Source organism: Rhamphochromis sp. 'chilingali' (genome assembly GCF_963969265.1).
Source record: "Rhamphochromis sp. 'chilingali' genome assembly, chromosome: 15".
Lineage (NCBI taxonomy): Eukaryota > Metazoa > Chordata > Actinopteri > Cichliformes > Cichlidae > Rhamphochromis > Rhamphochromis sp. 'chilingali'.
The window spans coordinates 11,270,098-11,293,629 of NC_137942.1; the positions used below are offsets into that span (position 1 = coordinate 11,270,098).

Here is a 23,532-nt window from a genome sequence, read left to right on the forward strand (position 1 = left end):
TGGTATTCTCACAGGCTTTCACAGAGCTGAGCTCCCAGATCAGTCGGATGAAGAGCTCCTCTCAATGCTCTGTGCATCTGTGTGTGATGGTAAAAAACACACCACAGTGGTTTCCAAATGATTGTCATATTTGACATCGCAATTATGAGGATTTATTTGGCTATATCAGCATGTCAGAAACATTATCATCTATCAGCAGAGATGGTATTTGTGCACAGCACTAACAAAGGCTTAGCACACAGCAGAAACAAAATTTTGGAAACAATGTCACAGGAGTGGTGGGCCCTAAGATGGAATGTGGACAAAAGAAAAGGGCACAGTACTGTGGAAATACCATATTGACAGTCACATTGCTCTTCTGCTTGATCATTATTCTGAGATAGTGGCAACAGATGACCTTTCGTGGTCAAGAGCTTAGTGTGGTTAAAATTCAATTGAGTGGAAGAGAGCAGAAAGGAGAAAAACATGGTAACCTTTATTCTGCCATTGATGCTAACCTTGAACAATGGTCCCAAAGGGGATGAGAAACTTGTACTCTAATGTGAGCAACAGAATGGGCTTTAGAGTGTGTGTATATGTGAGTGCTGTGTATTGGAATGATTCTGTGAGAATTTACTAATCATTTGAGTCTATTTCACATAAATAGTCATTTTCACAGCTCTCCCTTTTCTAACAGAAATGATTACATTTCCACAGCTTATCGTCTATTTCTTTACTGACCCCGTCTCTTATTCCTGCTATCCACTGTTTCATCATTCCCTTTCTGTCTGATCTCCACCTTCCCTCTTGAGAACCAAAAGAGCGCTAATTGAAATAAATGAACTGGAGAACACATCAGAGTAGATTGCATCTTCTCTGTGAGGATTCTGACTGAATGCTTGTTAGGCGAATGTTGCAGAACTAGTTTGTATTGAAGAGCATGTCTTATGTATTAAACTTTGACCAGTCATTGCAGACAGTGACATGTAATCATGGCCGTTGTTCTAACCTGCTTGCCAGGTTGGGAGAGGAAAACAAAACTAAATAAACAAACAAATAAAAAAAAATCTGAATTATTTTTGTTTGTTTTTATTTGGACACCAACGTTTGACAAATGCATTCGTTTTTCATTCACACAACAGGCTATTGCTCATAAAGTTCTGTACAGTATATAAAATTAGTACAACAAACACTATACATAGGAGGGGCAGTGCATGATGGGACAGGAGGAGAGGCGTTAATGATGGCACTGTATAAATGTTAGGGAAAAAAAACAGAGCAAATTAAACATGCTAGATACAATTAGTCAACTAATTATGTTACAGGAGGTATTTGGAGGATTAAAAAAATGTAACTTGCTAAAGGAAAAACTAATAAAACTTGCACAGAAATCTAACTTCTGTAATATTTCACAGCTCCATTTGTTAATTCAAAGAAGACTGTTTAAGCCAACGTACAGAGACAGACTGTAGTAATAACATTATCTAAAGCGAAATCCCAGAGCTGCTCCACAGACAGTGAATAATGGAATTACACTTGTGACACTACAAGTGCACCCATGGTAATTTTACTGAGACGTGACAATCTCTGATGCATAGCTCTACAATAAAAAGGATTTTGAAAAAAAAAAATCTCCACGGAAAATGTATGATGGATCTACTTCTGCAACATTATTAACTCCAGTTTTGATGTTATAATTTCTACTTTAGGGGCTATTAAGCTGCTATCTAACTGTAATAGCAAAATATAAATTTGGTTTAAAGCTGGTTTTTCCATTTAAAGCCTAAGTGTTCTGAATTGTTCCTAACCTCCTCTTACAGGCCCTGTGAAATTGGCCAGAAGATGTGCAAAAAACAGGAGACTAGTCCCCATCCTCTGAGGATGGTTCATGCTGCTGAAAGAGCAGTAACCCTCTCACTCTCTAGTCCTATAATCCTGCCCAAAGATACAAACAAACAACATAGTGACACAAAAATAACAAAATCGTATTTAGCACCACTGAAGAGCAAATTGTTCCAAGTGAACAGCAATGCACTTTGTTCAGATAGCAAGATATGAACAATACAGAGAAACAAAAACCTCTGAGCAGGGCAGAAAAATGAAAACAGGTTGTGTCAGCAATTCTAAAAGCCTTTAAGAGAAGCTTGAAATGTCTTGTGGTTTGAAGGACTGCAGTTCAGACTAGAGAGCATTTAAACAGCATATTCTCAATTTGTGCCTTACCTCAATCCAGGTATTGAGGTATGCCACAGCAAGTATACAGTATACCACAGTAGGGACAATATTACGATGACTTACACACTACTCTGGTCTGTAGAAACATGGGCTCAAAAAGCAGTCCAATCAAGGAAACAACCTTATTTGTTCAAGTAAGTGTCGAGTTCAATAACTAGCTACACCAAATGAATACAAATCAAGGCAATTCACTGAGCAAACTGCAGTTGAAGGGTAAAAAGGATAATTTATCATTCCAGCACACAAGAAATTAATTATAGTGCTTCTGTGTAATTAATATGCAAGGCTAGTTCACAACTGCTATGCAATTGGCTTTAGAGTAAAATCCAAGCATGCAAGAGTGGCAACATCTCTGACTTTTTTCAGTCTCAGTCTTTGTTAAACATGAGATACGAAGCACCACTCAAGTGACCATTACCAGTAAAATACAGACTATTCCTTTGTGTGATTGGAGAGATCCATCTTGTTTGTGAAAGTGGTCATGGTCAAGTGGCATAGTCCTTGAAATTCAAGAGGATCATTTACAGCATAGTGAAACAATGAGGAAAAAAACAAAGACACAAGAACAAATTAAATATATTTAACTGAAATAATTCCCTTTGGTAAACGTGCTTTGTTCTCATTGTTGCATATCTTCTTTCTTACTATTATTCCCGCTGCTGGAAAGCCATAGAAACCATGTCATTGGCTGTTGAAGAGTCTTAAATAAAACCCACCACATACAGGATCATAACATAATAAATATTGTTTGGGGCAGCAGTTAAAGCCTAGTTTCTCTTGCTGAAAACTTGCTGCGCAGGCCTTTGTATGGGTTTGTCGTTGCCAAAGCGTTAACCATTGAAGCATACTTTTCCAACTTGGAATCCAAACTTCTGGTTGCTGCCGCCAAAGTCTGCCGGAGCAACATCTATAATAGGAAGTAATTCTGCTGAGGGGGAGTCAATCTCTAAGACAGTCTTTTCCTGACCTTTGCGAAGCTGAAAGAGAAGAATGAAAGCAATTAATGGAATTTGCTCGGTTTAAATCGACTACTACCTCTCTCCACTTTCCTCTTAATCCTAATTCAAGTCACTGATTTGGTAGTCACCCATGTACTGAATCAAACACTAGCCGACAACAGCAACACAATTGACAAACACATTAGCTTCATTAAGGTTAATTCCCATTTGTGCAGCTAGTCCCTTTCCCTGGCACTGTCACTGTACTGACCTGGCATCCATCATGCACTGCATTGATGAAAGGGCTTTTGGCTTGTGTCAGCTCCTCATCGTTGCTCCCCCGGAAGCGGAGGGCATGCTGGTAGGAGAGGGAAGTGCTGTCAAACCAGCCTGCTGAGTTCTGGCAGTTATAAGTGAAGGACTGCTTGGCCGTGGCACTTAGTAGTTTCAGGAAGGTCAGCTGAACTACATGAACAGGGTTCCCATCTCTGTCATTGTAGGAGAACTGAATGCCACAGATACACAGGTATTAGTGTTCAAGCTAAGCAAAAAAAATGTTCAAAACATCACTCAAATCTCACAGAGTACACGGAACCCTCCACTTTCACCCCAACAATAAGGCTGCACCTCACTGAGATTAGGAAAAAATAACTTGTTATTAAATAGTTTCAAATTATAATGAAGGCATTTACATGTGCAAGGGTGAAAATGACAGTGAAGGAAAATTAGAAAGCAATGGAATTAAGGGAAGGAAAAAAATAATCTATTCCAATGACCTGGTGTGAATGAGTCAGTGAATTACAACAGGTCATTGCTGTGATTATCTGAGAGGGTTATGAGACCTCTAAATAGGTGCACATGAGAGACCATGAATACTAGTCAATGAGACACAGCTGCCAGTGACTGTGTGAGTCATTCTGACTGCTGAAATCAAAGGCTGGCAATATCATATTAGCTATGTCATTGCATGTGATCTACTAAATTATTATAAAATTACACAGTAAAGAGATTTACAGAGAAGCACAAAAATATGTTTGCAACCAGGTGCACTTGGATGGACACACAAACGTACATCTACAGAATCACATGAACATAATCCTAAACATTAGTATCACTCAGGTAAATTACCCAACAGCAGCTCGGATAAGTAGTTTACCTGAAAAGAACTGCCAGGCGTTTGGAACTACTTGAGATTAATGCTAGGAGGTGGGGTTGGTTAGGTTTAATAATATGTTTATTTTTGTTGTACCTGCTTGCCTCTCCTGAATTGGCTGTACCAGCTTCCTGGTTTCTCTTTGTTCCATGCTGCTAATTTCACCTAGATACAAAGAAGAACACAAGTACTGTTTGTAGTGCAAAATTATAAGGATCGAGGGATATAATGAGCAATTTGTTGTCTGATTTGTGCATTTCAAAGACTTCTATCAAGAGACTGGAGACTCACCATCTCCGCCTTTTTGTCAGGGAAGAGACAGGTCTGTCCATCAGCAGTGAAATTACAGAACACCTTGATGGAGTCTCTGTTACACCCCTGGTTAGGATCTATCCAGTAGTCACCTGCAAAACCCACAGAATAATGGCATCAATCAATTACACCAAATGCTGATATAATGAAAACAACTAAGGTAACAAAATGGTGAGCAGCCTCTTGACTTAAAAGGGTGAGGGTTAAAGAAGATGCACATCACTTTTCTTTGAAGTAGATTTCTGATTAAATATTTGTTGGCACCAAGTGGTGAAAGAAGCATTAATTACTAAGCATATTTCTTGCTAACCATCTTTGTATTTCGGTTGAACCATCATGAGCTCTTTGCATGTCCGAGCAGGGCTCTCAAAGGATCCAAGAGGCCGTCTCATGAGCTCCACTTCGTTTTTCATAGAAGACAGCGTGGCAAACACTTCTTCCATTCCTTCAACTTCCTCCAGAGGCTGGTCTCCTTGGAGGGGCTCCTCCATGTCCAATTCTATATTGTCATCCCTAGGTGGGGCTGCTCTTCTTGTCCGTTCCGAGTGCCTTCTTCTCTTCCGCCTGCCTTCCATGATAGGAAGGGGCTCAATGATTGTTGCAGGCAGTCCCTAAGGGAAGCAGAGTCAAAAAGGGGTCAAATAAAAAGAAAGAGGATAAAACCAGAACTGAGGTCACAAAGTGTATTATTGCAGGTACTCACTGGAGGTCCTGGGGGACCAGCAGGACCCGGATCTCCTCTGGGACCAATGACACCCTGGGAAATAGAAGGGGACAAAACTTTATGTCAATCACGTCTCACCTGTAGCCTCTCTAGGGCCTCTAGGCTAAATTCTGACATTATCCGGCCAGATATGGATGCCGCTTTAAAGGATTATCCAGCTGTGTGCATCAGCACGCTGTGGTCAAAGCCTTCACTCTCAAGACACACTATACTAGTTTTCATAACATCACACAAACCAGAGCCAAATCCTATTAAAATGGAAAAATGGAAAAATCAGACACAAGGCAAGCATGGCTGTACAGCAGGCTTTTAGTTCCAAAGACATGCCGTAAACACAGCAGAGTATTATGATTATGAAGCATGGTACATTTAAGCCAACAAAGGTACTTTCTCTCTCTTCCCCAGCATATGTTCCCAGCAGCTGCTTACGAAGCAGAGGTGTGAACACAGGAAGAGCAATGTATAAATAAGAGAAATTACTTAGCTCACCGTTTCTCCCTTAGATCCTTTCTGGCCAGCTGCACCCTAAGAGAGGAGATGATGAGTATGTTAGTATTAAAAACATACATAAATTTTTAGCAGCTATTAAAGATTAGAAAATGATCTAATTACTCAAGAAAGCACTGCAAAATACTAATCAGGCACCTTCTCAATAGCAACAATAATCTGCAAGCCAGCTGCTATGTTGGGTCATAATAAGTTATTATTTATTATTTATGCATTTCAAGCTTGTTGAGGTGTGTTTTACATTTGTACAAATTATTTTACGAAAAAGTATAAACAAGACAAAATTTACTGACATAGCTGCATACAAATGCTCATGCAAATACTAATGTTTTGGCCTTAGCAAAATCTAAGGATCCACCATGTATGGCCACTCAAAACGATTATTTATACATGCATGCAGTAGATGAAAAAGAGGACACTGTCTTAAGGGCTGCTGTGTAACACTTACTGCGAGTCCAGGTGGTCCTGGTGGGCCAGTGGGTCCAGGAGGACCATTCATACCCTGGATATAAGCAAAGATTTATCATATCTTGTTTGTAGACTGACGTTCTGCATGTATTGGTGTTCCTTGCTGCAACCATATATACCTCATCTCCTTTGGATCCTTGTGCACCCTGGTTTCCTGGCAGGCCTCTGTCTCCTTTCTCACCTGGTTCTCCCGGGGGGCCAATTAGACCAATCAGCCCACCATGACCCTGCAAATAGAGACATGGTTCATCATCACTGTGTCATTATATTTAGACTGGTGCAAAACGGCCTCTCTGTCGAAAGCTAAACACTCACTTTATCGCCCTTGCTACCAGGATCTCCTCTTAATCCTGGGAGTCCTGGTGGCCCCTGTTTACACAGTCAAATGTATTATTTACATCAGTAATGTAGAGTGTACAAAATATAATTTTTTCTGTTTTCATTATTTTATGAAAACCGATTCAAATATTAGCCACATATAAGAATCCTACTATTGGTCCTGGTGGTCCAGTCTGCCCTAGCGGTCCATTTAATCCTGGTTCACCCTGCAAAAAACACACACACAAAATATCAATGTGTATGGTATTCAAAGTCAATTTCAGTTTCCTAATATTATGCCACCTTTGAATAAAAATACAATTTTGCATCCATATACATACCGCTGGACCTGGAATGCCTCGAAACCCTTCTGGACCAGACCTTCCTGGCTGTCCTTGGGGTCCCACTGGGCCTGTCTTCCCCACTGATCCCGGGGGTCCACTTGTCCCCTACAGAGCCAGGAGACAGATGCAAGAGCAAGGCATCAATAGCAAAATAGATCAAAAAAGGATTCTTCAGAGAGATCACTGTTTTTTGAGCTTACCTTAGCTCCCTTCATGCCTTGCTTTCCTTCTTTTCCTGCAGCACCGACATGGCCCTGAAAAAAACAGCAGAGAATGGCATGAGCATGAGTATTATCTGCAAATAAACACTTCATATACCTATACATGCAAAAAAATATATATACAATATATATACTGTAAACTACGATTACCCTCCTTCCAGGTGGTCCTGGAGGACCAGGCTCTCCTGAAGCCCCTGGCGGTCCCTGCAGAAATAAGAGGGGAAAAAAAGAAAAAGAAATTCCCATCAGTTGGAAAGAAACTGGCAACCTTTACTTAATGTCACTGTGTCAACAAATGAACAAGATTTCAATTAATCTTATAAAAAATGAATGTTAAAAGAAACATTGCTGTTTACTGCTTTGCCGGGATCTCCACTATCTCCTTTAGGTCCTGATGCACCATCGACTCCCTGAACAAATCAATGTAATGTAAGAATAGAGACTAAAAAAAATCAACAACAACAACAAAAAAAAACAGAATACGACAGTAAATAGAAACATTAGCTCTGACCTTGACACCAAGCTCACCAGGGGGCCCTGCATCTCCAGGGAATCCAATAGGACCCTACAGGCAAAAGCAGTGAGTTAAAAAAGCATCATATGTGGCACTAAAGGACTAGCCGGCCTAATAGCAAGAAAGCAATAAAATGTCACTGATCTGCAGAGACTAACAAGGTTGCCTTTGGGTCCGTCTTCTCCTGGTGTTCCTCTGGGCCCAGGGGGGCCAGCTGCACCGGGAGGACCAGAATCCCCCTTTTCTCCGACATCGCCTTTGGGACCCTGAGACACCAGCAAATGTAATGACAATCCTTGAAAGGTTAAGGAGCCTAAGGAAAGATAAAATGAACTTAAAAAGACCAGAAGATGGCATAAAGGTAATGTGACTCACAGCAATGCCAGGCTCTCCAGCTGGTCCAGGGTCTCCAGCTTCTCCATCATCACCCTGATGGTGAGGGAAAAATTGATAAACCTCTATACACACAAGTTCACGTTTACACACACACAAACCACTACTATTCTACTGTATGTGCATATGCACACACGTGTCTTTACTAATGGGAAACGCTGACCTTCTCTCCAACAAGTCCAGGCTGTCCGACTCCACCAGGCATTCCAGGTGGGCCCTGTGGCAGGAGGAGAGAGAACAGCTTGAACTGCAGCATCATAAAACAAGAGTGAGTTTCAAATATTAATCTGATTTTTGAAAATCAATTTTTGCAGCATTCTGCAGTATTTTGTGTTTGTTTGTCAGCAGTTTTCCCACAGAAGGCAGAAACTGGAACAGAGTTTTCACAACACAAGAAAATACTGTCAGATTTGCTGTGTGGATATTGTCTAAATCACAGAGGGTGGATATTCTATTTCCTCTCTTTCTATCACTTGGTTTGTTTGTTTGTGCAAGTATGTTATTATGCACACACATATGTCAGTGTACTTTGCCCTATGTCTAGAGACAAACCCAGAAAAAAACATGTTTTTGGTAGAGTGCACAAGCCTGGGAGTTGAATACAGCCACGCACTACTACTGAACTCCTGCTGTCAACTGCTTTCCTCACATGCTGTCTCACCCCCATTTCACTCTTTCCCACTATTCCATGTACCGGTCCATTTATGGATCCAACCACCTCTGCACCGCTGTATTTCCAAGCTTCCTGTGATGAAGCAAAAGTGTGGCTCATATGCTTTCTGCAACTTGCTGCTAAATAATTGACTGGCATGAGAGGCTGTAGAGGGACGGCCATTACTAGAGGTAAATATAACTGCCTCTCAAGGATAATAGTCTAATACTTCTTAATGATTCATAGAGCAGTAAATATAACTCTCTCCCAGGGATTATATCCTAATTCTATTTAATAATTCAAGTTTCAAAGGCAGCGTGGAAGGAAGTGCTGAAAAGAGACTGTATAGATGAAGGGCTGGAAAATACAAAGCATTGTGCTTTGTATTTCACCGCACGAGCTATTACATTGGTATTTTTGATAGTACTGTGTATCTGTTATTTTAATGCTTGCACAAGGTGTGTGTTACTTCAGTATTTACAGACTTTCTACTTTTAAAATGTATTAAATGACAAAAATGCTAATGAAATCTTAATGACTAATTTTCCTAAAGACCAGATCAAGAACAAAGAATAAATATTTTCAAAGCTCTGAAAATGATCTGAAAAGTTACAGGATCATGGCAGAGTAATTATGAAAAGTTATGCACATCTATTCATCACGAGAGGCAAATTAGAATATCTGGTAATACTGATTATGCTGATTAGCATTACTAAATCAAGCAAACTGTGCTGGTGCATTTATTGTTTTAACTAATTTAACACTTGTTTCTTCACTTTGTGCATTTTCCAGTCCATGTTTTGCATGCATATGAACAGCTTTATAAACATTAAGACTAAGTCCTGAACAAAAATCTATCAGAGAATTTTGTAGCCAAAAAAGATTTCAACTTTCAGGAGAAAATGCCTCTGACATTAAAATCAGTTTAGATGAAATAAAAATGAATTTAGATCATGCTCCACAATGAGTGCTTTGAGATTTTTCAAGACTATGGGCAAGTGATGGAACTTTTTGTACATGTATAGTTGTCTCTTTCTTTATGTTTATTGAAACTACCTTTGTAATAAATGTAGTATAATAGTGCAGTATTTATATCTAGGTATGTAATTAAAAAAGATATTTTAAAAAATGAAAAAACTACCTCTCCCCCAATTGGCCCTTGAGGACCGCGTGGACCCAGCTGTCCTGGAGGCCCCTGTGAAGACAGAAATGACATGTTTAACTAAAAATTATAACGATAATAATAACAACAGAAATGCAGCTGAATGTAACTGAATGTAAGTAGTGCATTAGCTAGTGCTTTTAAATTAAAGTCCATGTTGAATTGTTTATGAAATGGAACTAAGTATCTATGATTGCTATCGTAGTGACACGGTGAAGACATCCACACAGGTCAGACAGTTATCCTCAGTATGACACAGGCTCCGATTTGTTCTCAAATTCCCCAAACATCCTCTCTCATATTCTCTCTTATTAATAAGAAACATCTATCCTGTGATGTGCAAGACCATATTCTTCAAACCAGGGACAGCATGTGATTTGACTCTTCTGTGTTGCTCAAGAGAGCGCCAAGCAATTAATCCTAAATGTGCTCGGCTTCAGTTTCAGTTGAGTAGATGCTGAGCCGCGCTCTGAATCACTCTGAAGTCTTGGAGGGAACCTTGTGTTGCAAAGACACTGAAACAGAAAGACAGACAATCTGCCCAGAGAGAGACTATGTGGGACTAGAGGAAACACATATCCTTCTGGTGGAGAAATACTTCGGCATTAGGGGGAAGAATTCTGTGATCCGCGGCACTCACACATGAATGAAACTTCCCCACTGAGTCCTCAGCATCTCTCTTCTCTCCCTCTCTCTTGTTTTGGTTCCATTTTAATGCATTCCCTCCCTAATCTGGCTGTGGAGAAGAGGGGCTATAGAGAATCTTGTTGAGCGTGTGTTCATGGCTGACAGCGTTGTGAGATGACTGTCACAAAGGAGGATGCTCATTAGACGGCCAAGGCTGAGGCTAATCTGATTAGCAGCTGTCACACCGTCTTCCTGCTCACAATAAGAGCCCCGCCTCTTCCTTCCACTCCATTGCTCCACTGCCTCCTTTCTGTCACTGCTTCTTTTTCTGTTTTTATTTATCTTATTTCTTTCTTTCACATACAGAATGACCTATTCATTTCCTGGGATAATCTTTCTTACACATGAAGCCAAGGTCTATTGGGTACTACTACTTTTCAATCTTGGCCTTAAATCACAGATTAAAAATGATGTAGCGATATTACAGGTTAATGCATTTAAATAGCTTTCTTTCAACTAATAATAATTATTTATAAAATATAACCAAATGCCCAAATTTACATGCCAGATTTTAATGACTGACCTGTCAGCATAACATTGACTGCTATGGAGCTAATGAGGGACTATAAGAAGTCTTAAGGATTGCTCATTTGTTAAGCGTGTCATTATGTCACTGCTGTGATATGTCTCTACTAAAATCTTTTGCTCGCTATGATATTGTGCATGCTGGCTCTCTGACACGGCTTACTGGGATCATTACCTGGAGCGGAACCGTAGTTAACATTATTAGTTTCACTTGTGCTTTTGCTGTTATGACAAGTCACACTGCCTGCGTATCAAAATGTCTGTTATTGGGAAAACACAAATATAGCTAGGTTTTCATAAATTCCTCCAAGGTGGAATTTGTCAGCTATTACGGTTTTCAAGCATGTTTTAAGGGGAACACTACTGGAGGCATTTTCTTAAGCACTTGTCCACATGAGGTCCCAGAGCAGCTGGAGCTCAGCTATCACTGGCCAGGAGGTGTTGGGCATCCTAGGAAGGTTGCCAGTCCATTGCAGGGACACATACAGTGATTCCCACTCACATCCATAAATAAAACCAATTTAGAATCACCACTTAATCTAATGTGCATTTCTTTCGACAGTGAAAGGAGACCAGTGTATCCACAGAAAACCTACACAAGCTTTGACAGAACACCCTTATTTCAGGATGTAGTTGACTCCTCTTTAATTTGTGTGCATTTGGCTCACAATAAACTGGAAAAGCCAAGACTGAATTTTCTTTGGATATCAGTCTTACCTCTTGTAAAAACATCAGCACTAATCACTGACCTCAGAAAAACCAGCCCCACGCAACAACACATCCCCCAATTTCAGGGTGGTAAATGTTAATGATTATCGGCAGAGGAAAGGGTGAGGGATAGCTCAGTAGGTAAAGTGGTCGCCCCATGATCGGAAGGTCGGCGGTTCGAATCCACTTAACGGCTACCCTGAGGTACCCCTGAGCAAGGTACCGTCCCTACACACTGCTCCCCGGGCGCCTGCTTAGTGGGCTGCCCACTGCTTCACAGAGTGAATGGGTCAAATGCAGAGAAAAACAAGTAATTTCCCCATGGGGATCAATAAAGTATCCATTATTATTATAAAAAAAAAAAAAAAAAGAAAGGGTGACTCACAAGTTTAAACCGCAGCAGCAGATTCAGCACAGCTGGTGCTAATGAACTAAATAGGTAGTACTAATTAAAGCTCAGGTGGGGCGTCTGTGTACCAACTATTGACTGCAGATACCTTAAAACTGTGCAATACAAACACCAGAATCTTAAAAATAAAACAATTTTGCCTCCTTTGTTGTCTCATTAGAAGTCTTTTTTTTTTTTCCATAATAAGCAATTTAAAGAAAAAATGTATATCCTAAAATAACATTTAGCTATTACATCTTTTCATTGGAGCCATCTCTCTAAAATAAAGACATATTCTATTATACACTTACTGAATTTCATCACTTATTCTTTCTTTAATTCTTTTTATGTTTATTGTCCTGGAGAAAACTATCATACTCATAGATATTCTATTATTTTTGTGCAGCTGTGTATATCTATCCAGAAACAGAAATTGTAACAAAACATAATGAACTAAATAGTGGTGCATTTTTTAATGAATTATTCTAATCTTGCCAGCTTTGTCTTTCCATCTCCTTTTAGTCCCACAGAAAGGGGATGGTATTTGTTGTTCCGCGGGAAAATGCAAAAGTAATAAGTCAAAAGGAATGCTGGGACCAAGAAAAAGCAGTTTCATTTGTATGAGCTGGGCAATAACTTCTATAATCTCACACATAATAATGCTAATAAGACCATTTTCCTCCACTTATCCAACTCGGGGCTAGAGTGGGGGCTGAAGCCTATCCCAGCTGTCATAGGACGAGATGAGGGTTACACGCTGGACATGCTAGACAGCCTGAAATTTGCACTCACACCTACAGCCAATTTAAAATCATCAAATAATATAACTCAGATAATTGCATGTCTTTGCACTGGGATTCAAACCTTCTTGCTGTGAGGTGACAGTGATAACCACTGCACCACTGTAATGCCCAATTTCCTCATCATGGATGAGGAAAAATGTATATCATGTGAATGTGTAAAGTGTAAATTTACACACTATTTGCAAAGGCTACGGATCCTATGGTCTAATATCTTTCTTGTAAATAATTGTTTCCCATTACTAAATACATACATACAGATACAGTTTTCAAAGAGATTAAACTGTTCTTGATAAAGTGAAAAAATTAAAGAAACATATTTAAAGGTTTTTAGATGAAGTGAGAAATAGTGTTTAATACTGAAAAAGATTATGGGTAGTCAAAAAGATAATGATGTAAGATCTCAGAGAAGTGATGAGTCAGAAGCAACCTGAAAGCAGCAGTGGACCTAATGGACATGAGATGAATGATGTATGTGCTGAGATTGCTGTGCAGTATTCACCATTGAGCCAACATGCCCACTCTCTCCTTTCTCCCCTGGTGGTCCTGGCATTCCCTACAAAGAAGTATAGTGATAGGCATGAGAAGGGAAAGGAAATACTCTATTATAATTATGGAGACATAGTCACTCTTGAAATTCAGTGCTTTTTTTTTTTACCTGTAGTCCAGAAGGACCAGATCCTCCCTTAAAGCCTCTAGGTCCTTCATCTCCTTTTGCCCCATTCATGCCCTGCTGCCCACGAGGACCTGGTTCACCATCTGCACCCTAAAACAAACACAGACGCAGACAAGTCCGCATTGCACAATTGCACAGTTCAAGCCAACCTTTATGGGTTTTTTTATTGTTTTTAAATTGTGGCACATACCGGCAGTCCTGGCTGACCCACAGGTCCTTGAATTCCAACAGGTCCTGGGGGTCCCTATAAAGGAGCGGACTGAAAGTTCAATACATATTTACTGATGGAAGAACACGATTAAAGGCTCAGGCTTTCTAAATTATGACAAATCATTCATAACCCTTTATCCCCCACCTCCTGGTGATTCACAGTCATGCTTATACTTAAAAACGCATACTCACAGCTTCCCCTTTGTCTCCTTTGCTACCCTTCTGGCCTGGTACTCCTGTTTCTCCCTATCAAGGTAAGTGCAAACACATGAAAAACTAAGTCCAAAAATCAGCAAGAACAAAGGTTGCAAATGTTAACTGTTCACTACACCTTGTCTCCATCCTCCCCTGGAGGCCCAGGAGGTCCTGCAGCCCCTGGCAGCCCTCTTGGTCCCAGTTCTCCATCACGCCCAGCTGGCCCTGGAGGTCCTTTCTCTCCCTAGCAAACAGATAGCAAAACAGCATATATCTATATTATATATTATAACTGTTATTCTCATTAAGCAACACAACACATTGATTAATGTGTCACACCAGGAAAAAAAACCCACTTTCAGGAAAGCAGACATGATCACACTTATATATCCTCTCACTGTCTTCTTTACCTTTCTCCTGCTCTCTGGCTCATAATATCACATTCCAAAGTGAGAGCACACGTTGCTTATTACCCAGTGGTGGGAGGTGATTGTACCATACGTGTTAGTGGACATTGTTGCGTAAGAAACAAAATTAGCAATGTTCCAAATCTTACTGGCTCGCCTTTCTCTCCCATCGGCCCAGCAGGACCAATGCCGCCAGGGCGTCCTGGCTGGCCAATAGCGCCAGCCGGCCCAGCGGGACCCCTCTCTCCAGTGGAACCCTGGAAAAAAGAAGAGATAGCGAGGTGAGAGAACTATATCACATGATTCACTATTTGATTTAACGCAACGGTCACGATCACTGGTCACCATGGAAACAGCCTCCTGCTTCATATGTCCTAGTATTCTATAAAACATAGCGGCAGAAAATGGAGCAGGGAATAGGATGGGAAAGCAATTTCAACAAATTAGACGTACAATAGGTCCAGCGACACCTGGTAGGCCTTCTCCCCCCTTCAAACCTGCAGGACCCTGGAGACACAGAAACAAACAGCCTTCACAATCCTGGGACAACAAATCTTTTTACACCTTTAATTTGCAAAATTCTTAACTTGGGATCTAAAGGCAATCACATGAATTAGAGTACCTATAGTAAATGTAAGTACTCTAATTAAGTGCAAAAACCTGACTCATCAATTGCTGTTAGCAGTCAGCACAGTATAGATATTAGGTATATGAAAATTTTTGTTACTGTTTGGCCAGGCGTCCCTCTGCTCCCTCTGAAGCCTTTAAGCCCAACAGGGCCACTCTTCCCAGGGGCACCTAATGGACCTGGGTCTCCCTAGAAAGAGCAAATAATTGGCCTTCATATACCAACCAGACAGTCACACCAAGGAAGAACATTTATCACTTATAGGCCATCATACACTCGAAACTGTCTGGTTTCATGTGTTGTTTATTAGAAAATTAGAGGACAGGATGAGATCCAAGAGATATTCTGGCAGTGCTGAGAGAGTCTTTGGGCTTTATCTAATATAACAGTGATAAGGCAATACTGGTAGGTGATTATGAGCCAAACATCATGATGAAAAGTACTCACCTTGGCACCCTCTTTTCCGGCAGTTCCTGGTAAACCATGCTCACCTGGTGGCCCTGGTGCACCTGGATGACCTCTATCTCCTGTTGGTCCTGTCTCACCAGATTTGCCCTAAAAGCAACCATAGCATACAGCACATAGCAGATGGTAGGTAGTTATTGTAGATGTCATTTGTGAAAAACAACCAGTTTATTAAAAATTGAATTAAAAATTGTTGATTTTCTTACCTGTGGTCCAACCACACCCGGGGGGCCTGGGGGCCCATTCTTTCCTTGGAAGCCCTACAGAAAAAGAAGTGCTAGTTGTGACCCTCTGTCACAATTGAGGGGAGCTGATCCTTTTATATGATGATTGATTATCAAAAGGCATTGTGTTTTTATCAATTGTTTACAGTAGATCAAAAGTGACTCACTGGTTCTCCCCTCTGACCTGGATGGCCTGGTATTCCATCCTTTCCAGGTGGACCCTGCAAAAGAAGAATTTTCTGATATGACTATAATAAACAAATCATCAAAGGTCAATATAAATATTGGGTAAAGTAAACCAAAGGACAAACACATTGTAGCCCACTCACATTAGGCCCTTTAGGTCCTGGTTCACCGTGTCTTCCCTGTGGTCCTCGAGGACCCTAACAGATAAGGCAGGTTATCAAAACATAGCTATGATGCCAAGATTTCCCACACAAAAAAAAGGTGCTAAATGTATCATATTTATTATGAAGTAGTTAAAAACATTACCTGTTCTCCAGGGGACCCTGGAGGACCATCTTGTCCAGCAGCACCCTAACAAATTAAAAAGGCAAAAGGCAAATGAATGTATAGCTAGACTCAAACTCAACTCAAACATTTTTAGTTTTCGGACTGCCAACAAATTTTTAGCTTTCCCAAATTGCTCTTTGAGGGTGAGAGTATAAATTGAAGTATCCCCTTCTAGACAGTAGCATGCCAGATGGCCTGCCATCAAGAATTGCAAAGCAACAACCAGTTTGCACTTTGTCAAAGCATTAATCCATACTTTATGAGTTAGCCAGGTGTGTGTAAATGTGTGCATGGACATAATCTTTGTTTATGACACTACATGTACCTTTTCTCCAGGCTTTCCAGTTGGTCCCTTTCCTCCTCTTCCCCCGTGGGCTCCCTATTGGAAAACAAACAGCAGGCTTATTAGCACATTGATGAATTATCAGGAGGTGGAACACAAATATGTTGTAATATGACAACATTGTAGTGATGTAACCGTGTGAGTCACAAGTTATCACATTGATATACCATATATAATTAGACTGAGTATACTTGGGTTTCTATATTAAAATAAAATGGTGTGTAGGCAGGGCACCTAAAGCTGTACTCACAGTAGGACCTCTTTGCCCACCGGTGCCTTGCTGACCAGCTGGGCCCTGCATTGTAAAGGGTAACAAGTATTCATCAGTCAGTTACTTCAAATACATATCCCCTACATAATAAATGTAAATGCAAATCGTGTGAAAGTCAGAATGTAATGTGTATTAAAATGTTCATATAGCTCTCACCCTTCGTCCTTTCTCTCCTGGGACCCCGGCCACACCAGGGAAGCCAAGTGATCCCTGGAGACACAAGTAGAGGTTAATCAGCCTCAGCCCTCCATTTATCAGACATCACCCCTAATGTCTCATTAACTTATAATTAACTACTGTATCAAATTAAAGCAAATCTAATCCATGAGCTCAACACAGCCTTAAACACACCATTCATCAACATGTAATGAATTGATGTCACTAATGAACTATAAATAAAATAGCCTTTTTTAATATGCTATTCATCATCCTTTATTTTTAATCAGACAGGAAACAGTCCAGCCAGTGACACACATCTTTCTTCTTAAAGCTCTGATAAAGGACCAGGGGATACATTAACTGATCATAATAGCCCATCAACACTAAATCACCTTAGGACCTTGTCTTCCTGGGTATCCTGGCAAACCGGGCACTCCAAGGTTACCCTGGAGAGAGAAAAGACAAAAAATTGAGAAGGAAGAAATAAGGCAAGTATTAAATAGAAAAACCCATAACCAGTCAAGATATTTATAATGTACTGCACATTATTATTGTGCCAAACCAGCAAGCAATGTCTATATTACTGCATAAAGTGATGACATAAAGATTAATAGCTAATACATGCACACCGGTGCAGTGGCAATTTCGCCTCAGGACTGGGGTATAATGCGTCGTAATAAATGTAAGGCCATTAAAATCCATATGTTCAGTATTTTTGTGAAATTTTAAACTGTGATTTTATAGGAAAGGTTTGTCATTAAATAACTGAAAACTAAGCAAAACTAATACATAACTTCGCTGCTCAGTTAGATACAAGTTTTCTTCTTTGGCAGTCTATCTTGAAGAAAAATGTTTGTTTGTTGTTTTTTTTTTAATAGCTCCACCTTCTCGCCAGATATCCCTGAAACACCAGTATCTCCTATGGGTCCAGCTTGACCCTTTGATCCCTCTGGTCCATCTTCTCCACGAGGACCTGTAACTCCATTATCACCCTGAAGTCATGAATGAGAGCAGAAAGCAAGTAAGAAAAATGTATCTTAGTCAAAAGACAATAACTAAGAGAAAACAACATAGAGGCTTGTTATTAGATGTCACTCTCACCATGTCTCCCTTGACACCCATGTCACCCTTGAACCCAGGGAAGCCATCTTCTCCCTGTCATTCATTGTGAAGTGGTAATAACTGGACTTTAAACACCATCATAACGATAAAATTTGTCAAGTGTCCTTGTAGTTGCAATCCATTGTTTGGGCATCAGCAGAAAAAGAGAAGTTCACAATCTATGTCACTCACTTTCTCTCCTTTGCTCCCCTTTAGACCTCGAACTCCATCTGCTCCCTTTGAAAAACAAAAACATCCAGTTTAAGAAAACTAAGAAACCAACATTCAAGAAAAAAACTCTGGACTTTATATATTATGCAACTCACCTGTATTATCACAAATGAATCAACTTAAAATAAAACAACTGTAAATCTCTATTGATTTTCTCTTTACATAAAATTGATCCATTTTCCAGCAGTTATTGGCATTACATTCATTTCATGGTAAAAAATCCAACAAGGGCTTCCCCTGGAGGATTTAAGAAACCCAAACCCAAGCAGAAAGCCTTTCTATGACAACTTCATATTTTATTCCACTCTTTCAAAAGCATAGTCAGTCAAAATGGACTACTTTACTACTGTATGTAACATTTGTTCTATCCATCAAATGCTTCTCATTTGTCTATTGGCAGTCCCCTTGAGAACTGAGGTGCTCTCCCTCCATGTGTCACCATGTAGCTTGTCCATCATTGTCTCACCTTTACTCCCCGAATCCCTGGGTAACCAACTGGTCCCTGAGCCCCTGGTAAACCCTACATGAAAATATAACATTATTATAGTACTCTTTTTAAAATAAGAAGTAGCCAGCAAAGAGGCAATTCTCTTATTAGATATGGATAAACAATGCACTCAGTGACTTTTTCTCTTGTCAGACAAAAAGGAAACAAGACAAGCGGATGAATCTGAGTGCATGCTGCTTACACTAATGGACTTAGGCTTTTTTATAATAAAGATGGCATTGTAGGGACACAATGATCATAATGATAAGCCTTAATGTTAATACACAGATGTAGATTTGGAAAAAAAAATATGACATTGGCATTTTGATATCTTGATCCATTACTGCAATAGACAAGCTTCAGACATGCAGATACCCACTTGGATGCCTTTTTCTCCTGGGGGGCCCTCTCTTCCTGGGTGACCCTAAGCAGGAACAAAAGTACCCGTTTGACTTATCAGTAAAATACATGATTATTATATCACCTCAACATAGGAATTTCTGTTTGAAAAGTGAAAAGCAGGAAGCTGCATCAGGGCTGAGAGTGAAGCACCATTATATCTCACCAAGTTTTGCAAAAAAGTAATACAAGAACCATTATGTATAAAAATGTGTTTGACTTCCGTCTAAAATTAATCCTTGTAAATGAGAAAAGCTTCACTGTAAAATGACTATTATTCAAAATGCCTTGCCTTGGATCCTTGGATCCATTTCAGAAAATGCCTCCTATGTCCCCCTACCGGCAAACCACAGAAAGTGTAGGTTAGCCAATTTAATCCTTGCCTACTTTTCTGCATTGTGTGTGTGTGTGTGTGTGTGTGTGTGTGTGTGTGTGTGTGTGTGTGTGTGTGTGTGTGTGTGTGTGTGTGTGTGTGTGTGTGTGTGTCTACATACAAACAGCTGTATGCATACACAGTTTGCTTAATTTGCAAGGCAAGTTTATTTATATTGCACAATTCAACAACAAGGTGATTCAAAGTGCTTTACAGAGAAATTAAAAAATAAAAACATATAAAAAGGATGATTTAAAATGGAAAAAAAGGAAGTTTTAGAATTTAAACTTAAAAATGAAACAGATGCAGTGGGTAAACAACTCTCTGTTTCATAAGCTAGTATCTTTGTCTAGATACTATTAAAAATTAATAAATAGGCTTATTTATTAAAATCTGTACATAAATGCTATGTTTAAACTGATTGCAGTACATCAGCTGATGGTGACTGGTGCATCAGTAGAAAACTCTGATACTGAATATAAGTTGTGCACAGACACAGGTTTGCGTGTTACTTACGGGAGGTCCGTCAATGCCTGGCAGTCCCTGCATGCCTTGTTTCCCCTGGGGACCCTGTATGGGACATAAAGAGGTATTAATACTAGAGTCAAGCTTCAGATGCATAAAACCTCAACTCATCACTGAGTGAACAAAATTTCCACTTTGCTGCTACATATTGTATTTGTGACCAAGTCTTTATTATTTCTTTTATCAGTCTGGCTTTATGATGTGCAGCACCCAAGACTGTCCCAGGTGTCTGTTATGCCTGTGTGTGTTTCTTGTGTATTGATTTCTTGTCTAGCTCCACATTGCCTGAATGGGAGCCAGAAGTGGCTTGGTCATACTCCCCTGTTCAGCCTGTCTCCTTTGAGTGTGTGATGACAGGGTTCATAAGGGCACAGCTTTAATTTTAAAATTAAGTGAGAGACATGCTCCCTACCTTCTCTCCTGGCAATCCAATGGGACCCTGAGGACCAGGCAAGCCCTACACCAAAACAAAGCATCAATCAAGTTAAGTGTTGCGTTTAGCAGATGGCTGGGAGCCTAGATTTGCATGACTCTGTGTGTTTTAATATGGTGCATTTATGTAAGAGCCGTGAATAATAATAGGATCTATCTGAAAATATGACAAACACTTCTTTACATGACTGTAATGTCATTGACAGCATTTTAAAATGACACTTTGTTGCTGTCGGGTACAAAATGTTGTTTCTACTGAAACAGTCCTTTCGTTAACTAACAAAACAGCCTCTTATATTGAATCCTTTATTGAGTCATGCAAATGTATAATTAATTTTTATATGCCCAAAAGGCCAAAGATACTTTTTAAACCTAGAGAAGAGCAAGTAAACCGTGAGATGGAGTAACAATGCAAAGAAACAAGTCTTCATGCACAGAAAATGCATTCTCGATGCCAACTGTGTAATACTGAGGCGATTAACTCTCAAAGTAACTTTTCTGATGATGAAATACCTGCACTCCAGGATTCCCCTGTTGACCTGGGGGCCCCATCTCTCCAATTGGACCCTAAGAACAAGAAACCCTGGTGATCATACAGTCTGTCCTCACATGATCTTGGTCCAATGGTTGTATGCTGACATCACATGGGGCGATCGTGGCTCAAGAGTTGGGAGTTCGCCTTGTAATCGGAAGGTTGCTGGTTCGAGCCCCGGCTTGGACAGTCTCGGTCGTTGTGTCCTTGGGCAAGACACTTCACCCGTTGCCTACTGGTGGTGGTCAGAGGGCCCGGTGGCGCCAGTGTCCGGCAGCCTCGCCTCTGTCAGTGCGCCCCAGGGTGGCTGTGGCTACATTGTAGCTTGCCATCACCAGTGTGTGAATGTGTGTGTGAATGGGTGGATGACAGGTTGTGTAAAGCGCTTTGGGGTCCTTAGGGACTAGAAAAGCGCTATACAAATACAGGCCATTTACCATCACATGACTGGTTAATATTTCCATTAGCAGTTAAACCTAAGTTGCTATGATTTTTCTAGTGTAAATAAAGCCAGTAATCATTGGTACATAATAGTAGGTTTGAGAAGATGTGACTGACCGGGTTGCCCTTTGACCCTGGTACTCCATCAGTTCCTTGAATTCCCTGACAAAAAATGCATGTCAATAAATGTTAGAAAACAGCAAATTTAATGTCAAAGTTTGATCAAAATATGGAGATAGTTCGACAGTTTTCTTGTCCATCTTGCATATCGATGATTCATGCAATAGAGAGGCCTTTATAGAGTTGAAGCAGCTGAATAGCTTTGATCCTGTAATTCAGTCGATGTTGACTTACCGGTTGCCCAGGTGGGCCAGGTGGCCCCCTTGGCCCAACAAGACCTCGAGGACCCTGGAGACAAAACACAGCAAATAGTCAGCAGCTAGCCTGCATTCATGATGAGACTGAATGAGAGTGGAATACTAAATCATGAATAAAAACTAAAGAGAGGGAGAAAAACAAGGAGAGACATAATACACTTTGGTGTGTGTGTGTGCATGCATCTGCTTTGTATGTGCTAGCCACGGAGACTGTGCTAGCCTGTTAGCATGAGTGTGTTTGTGTGCTCTGTTTTTGTCAGCCTTCCTCTTTGTAGGCTGGCCAAGCCACCTGTTCCAAAGCCACATCTGTGATCTCCTGGGAAGTGATTGATATGGAAATATAATCATTCGGGCCAGGATTTTATCTCTTCTCTCTCCTACTCTCTCTTTCCACTTTCCTCACTCCATCTCTCTTATCTCATTCACCACCAAACAAATTTCTGTCTTGTGTTTGTCTCTTACTGTGTCACTTTTTCTATCTTCCTCGCTCTCATCAACAGTTAAATCCTCTCCTCTCCTACGACTTTGTAGTTGAGCACAGTTTTCCCAACATGTCTTACTGCGCTCCGTTTCTTCCTGCACTCAGTGATCCATTTGGAGGGACAGAACCCTGCTGAGCCCTAACCTCATCTACGGGGAGAAAGACAGTGTGACTCATAACCAATTAACCAATGTTCACTGCAGATGCACAAAAACGACAGCCTCTTCAGTGGTGCTGTTAAAATCTTTCAGGGATCCTATAGTAATCTCTAGGTATAATCTCTATGACAGAACTAGAATGCTATACCTTTGTATTTGAGATGCCTTTTTTCAGTGACCTTTTCATTTATAATGCAAAGGTGAACCCTGTGACAGTGTTACTTTAATAAGGTGTGACTGTCCTAGTGTTTTTAACTAGGCGCTGTGTATTGCAAAATATTGTTCAGTGTTTCTGTACATGAGAAATACAAGCAGCACAGTTTATACTTGTGTAAGTTCTGCTGTATGCTTTGGGCAGAAACTTCAGTCAGCTGCTAAATAAAGTAATCACCGGCAATCCCCTCTGGGTTTGCTGGAGAAATCGGTTTCTGTTTTACTAGTTTTTTATTTTATTTCTGTATTAAAGAGCGTTTAAAGCACAGACTAATGCATAGATTAATGCATCCTTTGAATCAAGAATTTATCCCGTCGAGGAACGCTACAAAATAAATATTTTCATTAGAGACATGCTGTGATGTGTAACTACATATATAAACAATATCACATTTAATTTTTCTGTATGTGGATACTCACAGGTTCGCCTGGTTGCCCTCGTGGCCCAACAGGTCCATTAGATCCCTAAAATAAAAGGAAGGACACACATTCGACACAGATTTTGTGTGCCTTTCTTACTCAACCTTAGGCAGGGATACATTTATATCCCCAGAGACATAATCTGTGGAAATAGCTCATTAAAGAAATTCACTGCCTGACAGATAAGGCTCAACTATCTTTGAGCAAAGACTAATAGACCGCCCTCTCAAACCTTACCCGCCA

At 40.3% G+C, this 23,532-nt stretch overlaps 1 protein-coding gene across 2 annotated transcripts in view; it reads right to left on the reverse strand.

Moving 5' to 3' along the window:
• Positions 1 to 1,052: 1,052 nt before the first annotated feature.
• Positions 1,053 to 23,532, reverse strand: part of col5a3a (collagen, type V, alpha 3a) — a 46,219-nt gene continuing 23,739 nt past the window's right edge. For both annotated transcript variants that reach the window (XM_080904491.1, XM_080904490.1), the window contains 48 exons: positions 23,290 to 23,334; positions 21,995 to 22,048; positions 21,758 to 21,802; positions 21,181 to 21,234; positions 20,648 to 20,692; positions 20,227 to 20,280; positions 19,318 to 19,362; positions 18,918 to 18,971; positions 18,413 to 18,457; positions 18,221 to 18,274; positions 18,004 to 18,111; positions 17,512 to 17,565; positions 17,117 to 17,170; positions 16,940 to 16,984; positions 16,672 to 16,725; positions 16,326 to 16,370; positions 16,163 to 16,216; positions 16,001 to 16,054; positions 15,816 to 15,869; positions 15,592 to 15,699; positions 15,244 to 15,333; positions 14,970 to 15,023; positions 14,666 to 14,773; positions 14,246 to 14,353; positions 14,107 to 14,160; positions 13,895 to 13,948; positions 13,687 to 13,794; positions 13,531 to 13,584; positions 9,900 to 9,953; positions 8,270 to 8,323; positions 8,089 to 8,142; positions 7,872 to 7,979; positions 7,711 to 7,764; positions 7,556 to 7,609; positions 7,350 to 7,403; positions 7,179 to 7,232; positions 6,976 to 7,083; positions 6,808 to 6,861; positions 6,632 to 6,685; positions 6,436 to 6,543; positions 6,297 to 6,350; positions 5,831 to 5,866; positions 5,321 to 5,374; positions 4,928 to 5,228; positions 4,597 to 4,709; positions 4,402 to 4,470; positions 3,424 to 3,657; positions 1,053 to 3,191 (listed from right to left, as the gene is read on the reverse strand). In XM_080904491.1, the coding sequence (XP_080760617.1) occupies positions 3,045 to 3,191; positions 3,424 to 3,657; positions 4,402 to 4,470; positions 4,597 to 4,709; positions 4,928 to 5,228; positions 5,321 to 5,374; positions 5,831 to 5,866; positions 6,297 to 6,350; positions 6,436 to 6,543; positions 6,632 to 6,685; positions 6,808 to 6,861; positions 6,976 to 7,083; positions 7,179 to 7,232; positions 7,350 to 7,403; positions 7,556 to 7,609; positions 7,711 to 7,764; positions 7,872 to 7,979; positions 8,089 to 8,142; positions 8,270 to 8,323; positions 9,900 to 9,953; positions 13,531 to 13,584; positions 13,687 to 13,794; positions 13,895 to 13,948; positions 14,107 to 14,160; positions 14,246 to 14,353; positions 14,666 to 14,773; positions 14,970 to 15,023; positions 15,244 to 15,333; positions 15,592 to 15,699; positions 15,816 to 15,869; positions 16,001 to 16,054; positions 16,163 to 16,216; positions 16,326 to 16,370; positions 16,672 to 16,725; positions 16,940 to 16,984; positions 17,117 to 17,170; positions 17,512 to 17,565; positions 18,004 to 18,111; positions 18,221 to 18,274; positions 18,413 to 18,457; positions 18,918 to 18,971; positions 19,318 to 19,362; positions 20,227 to 20,280; positions 20,648 to 20,692; positions 21,181 to 21,234; positions 21,758 to 21,802; positions 21,995 to 22,048; positions 23,290 to 23,334 (3,573 nt within the window). In that variant the 3' untranslated portion in view covers positions 1,053 to 3,044. The remainder of the gene's footprint in view (positions 3,192 to 3,423; positions 3,658 to 4,401; positions 4,471 to 4,596; positions 4,710 to 4,927; positions 5,229 to 5,320; positions 5,375 to 5,830; positions 5,867 to 6,296; positions 6,351 to 6,435; positions 6,544 to 6,631; positions 6,686 to 6,807; positions 6,862 to 6,975; positions 7,084 to 7,178; positions 7,233 to 7,349; positions 7,404 to 7,555; positions 7,610 to 7,710; positions 7,765 to 7,871; positions 7,980 to 8,088; positions 8,143 to 8,269; positions 8,324 to 9,899; positions 9,954 to 13,530; positions 13,585 to 13,686; positions 13,795 to 13,894; positions 13,949 to 14,106; positions 14,161 to 14,245; positions 14,354 to 14,665; positions 14,774 to 14,969; positions 15,024 to 15,243; positions 15,334 to 15,591; positions 15,700 to 15,815; positions 15,870 to 16,000; positions 16,055 to 16,162; positions 16,217 to 16,325; positions 16,371 to 16,671; positions 16,726 to 16,939; positions 16,985 to 17,116; positions 17,171 to 17,511; positions 17,566 to 18,003; positions 18,112 to 18,220; positions 18,275 to 18,412; positions 18,458 to 18,917; positions 18,972 to 19,317; positions 19,363 to 20,226; positions 20,281 to 20,647; positions 20,693 to 21,180; positions 21,235 to 21,757; positions 21,803 to 21,994; positions 22,049 to 23,289; positions 23,335 to 23,532) is intronic.